The 6000-nt window shown below is 40.5% G+C and overlaps 1 protein-coding gene across 1 annotated transcript in view; it reads left to right on the top strand.

Annotated features, from left to right (window-relative positions):
* Positions 1-184: 184 nt before the first annotated feature.
* The window catches only part of lama5 (laminin, alpha 5), a 128350-nt gene continuing 122534 nt past the window's right edge, over positions 185-6000 (top strand). The window contains exons 1-2 of the mRNA XM_038721782.1: positions 185-190; positions 509-655. Coding sequence (XP_038577710.1) covers positions 185-190; positions 509-655 — 153 coding nt within the window. The remainder of the gene's footprint in view (positions 191-508; positions 656-6000) is intronic.

The following is a 6000-nucleotide window of genomic DNA, read 5'->3' as shown; positions in this document are numbered from 1 at the left end:
TTAATTGACATTTAAATATATTGAGAAAGACCTCAAGGTTTCATTCCACCAAGACTATAGCCGGTGGTTCATTGATTAGCTCTCCTGTTGAAGCTACTCAGTGGAACGACCTGGTCATTTGGTACTGGAAGCTTATGTGTGATAAAATATATGTAATCATTAAAGCATAATTCGAAGACCCAAAATGCAGGCATGTTGGACTGATTGATATTTTAGACAGATATAGCCAGTCAAGGACACATGGTATGCCAGTTGATTGTTAAAACACACAAGATTAACAGCGAGAACAGTGCATCACACAGTCTGATGTGAAAATATTTCAAACTCAGAGGAAGCTTCTTTGGTATCGTTTCATGAGAAGGCTGTTCTTTGGAAGAGCGTTTTCCTCATGTCCTCAAGAATGGCTTTTCAATGTACATCGTAAAGTTTCACACTCCTGCCGCCTTTTGAATCCTCAAATGCTCAACTAAAGATAAAAACACTTGTACATCTGTGTCTTCCCGGCCAGTACTGTGACATCTGTAGCCAAAGCGACAGCGATCGCGCCCATCCCATCACCAACGCCATCGACGGGACGGAGCGCTGGTGGCAGAGCCCGCCTCTGTCCCGCAGCACAGAGTTCAACCAGGTGAACGTCACCCTGGACCTCGGACAGGTACGACTCAACACACGCAGATGGACTTTCTCTGACTGTCTGTGCATTTATGGTTGTCACCTTTTCTGGAGGGTCGAGGTTTTCAGATTATTGTGGAACGTCATTGTTGACCATGGTTTGTAGACGTCCTATAAATTTAGATATATATATTCCCGTTGACTTTTGTATTTCAAAATTGGATTCTTTGGACTTTCTGTTTTGGATGGCAATTTGAAAGGTGGTAAAGGGAGGATATCTAATGTGTGGACAGTTGAGGCTATAGCCTGTAAGCTAGCTAAACTAAAATTTTAATTTAAAAAAGTGGTTTGTGGTTGAGAAGTCCTGTCCTGTGAGATTGTCACAATTTTGAGCCACAAGGTCTGAAAATGTTGCCTTGTTAGGCTGAACTGTTTATTTTCTACCTTACAGTGATAAACTGTTGCCCTCACTGATAATAAATGTGAAGTCTATCTGAGTAACTGGTTAAGCAGCTAACATTAAGGATAATCAGCCTCCCGAAACTCAGTGACCCAAATAAAAAATCTAACCGTTAATGCTTCCACTTGAACATACTGTATTTAGAGATGTTGTTCTTGGCAGGAGACTTGGTTTGTCAGAATGACACACTCTCACATATAGGTGTATAACATATTAGGAAAGTTTTGCAAAACAGGGAGAGACTCCGGCCCTCATGCACTACAGCTTCAAAAGCTTCACTCAGTCCACCTTGTGCTCCAAGTTAACCTTTCTGTGTTTTTGAACGTCGCTCTTGAACAACCTTTATGTTTCTGAATGCGACTCTTTTGTGCCAGGCTCTCCTGCTCGAGTGCTCTCCTCATTCATCAGTGCAGAGACGTTCACTGTGTGTTTTCTGTCATGGCTTTCAGTTTCCCTTCCCGCTTCCATCTATCGTCCCTTTTCTACTCACTCTTTACTTTCTGCCCTTCCTCTCTTTCTCTGTGTTGAATGTCTCAATAGAGAATCAGGGAGCTGTGACTGTAACTGAGTGTGTGTGTGTGTTTAGCTTCTAAAAGCCTTTTATAAGCCTGTTTATCTCGTGACAATAATAAAAGAATGAACGAAAGGTTTCTGAACGCTATCAGAGCCCAGCAGTTTGCTCTCACAATCATTTTGGATGAGATCTTTTTCCAACGTGCCATTATAATACAGTATACTCAGTGATCGATGTAAACATTTGCTGTTATATTGGCTCATATTTGTTGTTGGCTGTCATTAATTGAAATTTTGTGTAATGATTGTGGGAAAAATTTGAACTAGCCAGACATGCATTTCTAATGTCAGTCTCACCTTCTAAAAACATCCTGCTTTGTGGTGATGCCGCAGTGGAGAAGACACATACCTTGGGTGTCAGAGACCTGGGTTTGAATCCACTGTGAGGCATCAATGTGTCAGTGAGCAAGACACTTAACCCCTAGTTGCTCCAGAGGCGTGCCTTAAATAAATGTTTGTACCTTAAATAATTTATTTTTAAAGAGCCAAAAATATATATATATTTTCAGCTTTGGCCTGTAAAAGAAGATAGATGTGTATACATTTGGAATGAATTGTCAATCAATTGGGAAAGGGTATTGTACAATCCAGCATTTTTGGAACTTGACCCATACTAGGAACTAAAAGTTGGGATATTTTGGCCTCTGCTGCTTCGACTTTCACCATTCTTTTTTAAAAATCTGTCTCTTGTGAGTGCCTCAACTTTATAAAAGTGCAAAACTAAAGTGTAGGAGAGCACCTTTTAAGCAAAAACACCAACTCGTCTTCTTGCATAAGTTTTCTTGTGAAGAATATTTTTATGTATATATGGTTTTGGTACACTTGACCTGCATATTCAGTGTGTGAATGAGTGCAAAATCTTCATTGTAGCACAGTGTAGTCTGATTTTAAAAGCAAACGACCAATGTTGCAGAAGGATGCTTTATGTGTTAATAATGTTTAAAATTGCATGGCATGATGAAAATTTGTGGTGGCACAAACGACGGCTTCAAGGAGGGCAACAGAGAGAGGGAGAGGAGGGGGAGGGTCTGTAGTTACCAGGATGCAGTTTTGTCTTGAAAGAATGTAGGTGGGCTAAGGCCAGGATTTACAAGTGTGTTTGTGTGTGTATGTGTGTGTGTCAGTAACAAGGCTCAGAGAGTGTGTTGAAGACCCCACCACACACACACACACACACACACACCTAACCCCCCTACCTCTGCCTGAATGAAAGAGGAGGGAGAGATTGGAATGTAAGTTAACCTGTCTCAACCCGCCGAGGGGAAGGCTTGTTAAATTACCCCAACTCCTCTCTCTCAATTCAATTCTCTCTCTCTCTCTCTCTCTCTCTCTCTGCTGGGTGCAGCTATACCAAAAAAGTCACGTACTGCTTTTATCTGTTTCTCAGCAGGAAAACACAATAGAAGCAGAGACAGATGAGAAGGTTGATCACATCTGTCTGTATGCTAAATATAAAGCAGCCAGTGATATACAGCCAGTTTACGCAGATAAACAACATGTTAATCAGTGAGCTTTAGCGGTGCTGACAGGTGGACAGAGCCAAGCTAGCTGTTTCTGATGTTTGTGCTAAGCTAAGTTAGTTAGCTTTTTATTTTGCTTACAGACGTCAGAATGATATTGTTGTTCTCATCAAACTCTCTGCAAGCAATCAAAATTTATATGCTGCTAAATATAGGGAGACAGTTTGGTGACATAAACATAATAACGTCTATATGTAAAAAGCTGGGCCCATAAATATGGATGCATGGATGCAGCTGCTTTCCTCTTAATAAGAGTTCAGATACCTCAACTTGGGGTATCTGCCGATACAGAGTACCAAGCTGATACCAGTGCTCTCTTTTTTCCCTTCTAAATTTAAGTCTGGGTCCTTAAATACACGGAAACACTTTTATAAAAGCTGAGGCCAGAGTCGGAGGCTCGCCATGATAGAATGAGTGTAACTGATAGTTTTATAGTCATTTTGCACAGAAACAATTTTATGTATTTTCGGTCAGTTAATATGAAACAGTATATTGATTTTAAGACTGCTGAGATGCCCTTTAGCAAGGCACTTACTTAACTTGTACGTTATCTGAGGTATTGTCGGGTGAATGCAAGTTCAGAAGGTGAAGCAACTTTTGAAAAAATGTACGTGCTCTGTGAACATTTCGAAGAGAGAAAAAAACAACAGATTAAATTATGTGGAATTCAGCTGGCAGTAAATACACTGTACAGTCACTCGGTATCAGTATATCTGTGGCAGTGTTACTGCAGTAGGTGTACCAAGCACAGACTGCACCCACCCAACACTCAGTTTATTAAACACATTTCACTGGAATCTGAAGGAGAGTTTCTCTGCAGTGTTTGTTTCTCTCAGTATTTCCAAACAATGTTATAACCTTTACACATATTTTTACATCTGGCTGTGTGTGTTGTGATACTCTCTATTCTCCTGTAATCTCCATTCTCCCTGTCCTCCAATTCGTTCTTCTTCTCTTTCCTTTTCTTTCTAACGTCTGTTTGCTGAGACTTTTAAATTAGCAGCATCACACCCCTCTTCCTTCCCTCTTCTTCTCCTCCTCCTCCTGTCTTTCTATATCTGTACCACCCATTCTGCCTATCTTTTAGAGATAACATGCAGCCCAATATAGACCATTTCAATCTCCACTACCTTCCTGTCTTCCTTCTTCTGCTATATCCTGCTCTTATTCCTCTTCACCGTTATCGTCTCCCTCCTTACCTCTGCTCCTTATTCTCCTTCCTCCTTTTCTCAAGGTATTTCTTCAAAAGTGAGAGCCCACCCTGCAATGTTTTTCCTTTTCATCCACTTTCTACTCTTTCTCCTCCACTGCCTAAGTCACTTCCATCTTAAACTTCTTCTGTTTCGTGTCCGTGTTTAATTCCAACTCAGAACATTCTTATGAGCGTGCTTCAGAAAAAAGTAAAAGTGTTTTAGGATAAGGATATTAAACTCACTGTTTCTGGAAAGACATGCTGTGACATGTGTTTTTCAAATGTCATTTTTCAACACAGCAAAAGCAAACATCCTCTCAGTCCCGTCGTAGTGGGGTGGCAGCAGAAATCTCAGAAAGGAAATTCTCTAAATTTAGGAAAAGCTTATTTCACTTGTCTCAGTTTGAAATGCACTAAAACATGTTGAAACCCCTCTCACCTCATTATTTTTCCATATATAGTTGATATATCTGTATCTATCTGTACGTGCCTGGCTCCTTTTCTGTCCCTGTTACATCTGCACACTGGGGAAGGCAGAGAAGGGGGAGGGAACAAGATGGAAGAGGAATGACAGCTACCTGATGAACTGTAGCAAGAATATGAATCATCCGATGAGGTCATACCAAGTCAACACAATTTACCGCTGTCTTATGGGTTGTGTATCCTAAGCACAGTGTAACGTTGTTGTGTGTTTTCACTCTGTACACAGATGTGTGTTTGTGTTCAGTTTCATTCCTCAGGTGTGTGATCGTGGAATGATTCTGTAATTACAGGTAAAGGGGAGGTGGGTATGGAGGAGATGAAGAGGAGGAGGGGTTGGAAATGGAACAAACATGGAGACCAATAATAGATGACATAAAGGGAGGGAGAAATCCAGTATGAAGGCAAGGTGAAACAAAACTCCCAGGAAGGGAGGAGGAGGAGAGGAAGGAGGTGAAGAAGAGGAAGGAGGGTAAGGGAAAGAGAAGGAGGAGGAGATGACAGGGGAAAAGGGGATGTTTGTCTTTTTTCTGCAGCCTGTTATTATCCCTCAGTTGGGAATGTGTGTGTTTAGGTGTGTGTGTGTGTATGTGTGTAAATGTTCTTCAGGTGAGGTCTTCTCTTTTCCATAGGCCTCCCTCCTAGGGTAAAAAAGGTGTCTCCTTGTCATTACACTTGTCAAAGTCTGCAGAGCTGCATTAGACCTGCAGTTTCTGTGATTTTCTATCTGTTTCTTTTAGGTTTTATTTCCAATTATAGATCTCTGCTGCCACCCAAGTCAAATGGAGGTGGACTTTTTTTTGGGCACTTAAAGCCTTTTAAACATTCAGCAGCAATATCTCATAAGGACTACAACTAACTAATTGATTACTCATTGATTCATTGTTTAGTCTATGAAATGAATGTCATGAACAGTTTCTTAGAGCCCAGGATGATGCCTTCAATTAGCTTGTTTTGTTCCACCAAGTTGGCTGAAAAACAGCAAACCATCACATTTTAGAATCTGTAACCAGAAGATGGCTTTTGTGCTTGAGAAATAACTGAAATAATGAACTGATTATCAAAATATTTACAATTTAATTAATGACCATTGGTAAATCAGTGAATAATTTAATAACTAATAATTGCATTTCTGCACGTCATGCAACATTTACATTACATTT

Source organism: Micropterus salmoides, unplaced genomic scaffold (genome assembly GCF_014851395.1).
Source record: "Micropterus salmoides isolate LMB-PRFRI ecotype aquatic unplaced genomic scaffold, ASM1485139v1 Ms_hic_scaffold_16, whole genome shotgun sequence".
Classification (NCBI taxonomy): Eukaryota; Metazoa; Chordata; class Actinopteri; order Centrarchiformes; family Centrarchidae; genus Micropterus; species Micropterus salmoides.
The sequence above is the reverse complement of the archived record's forward strand: the minus strand, read 5'-3'. Positions and strand labels throughout refer to the sequence as shown.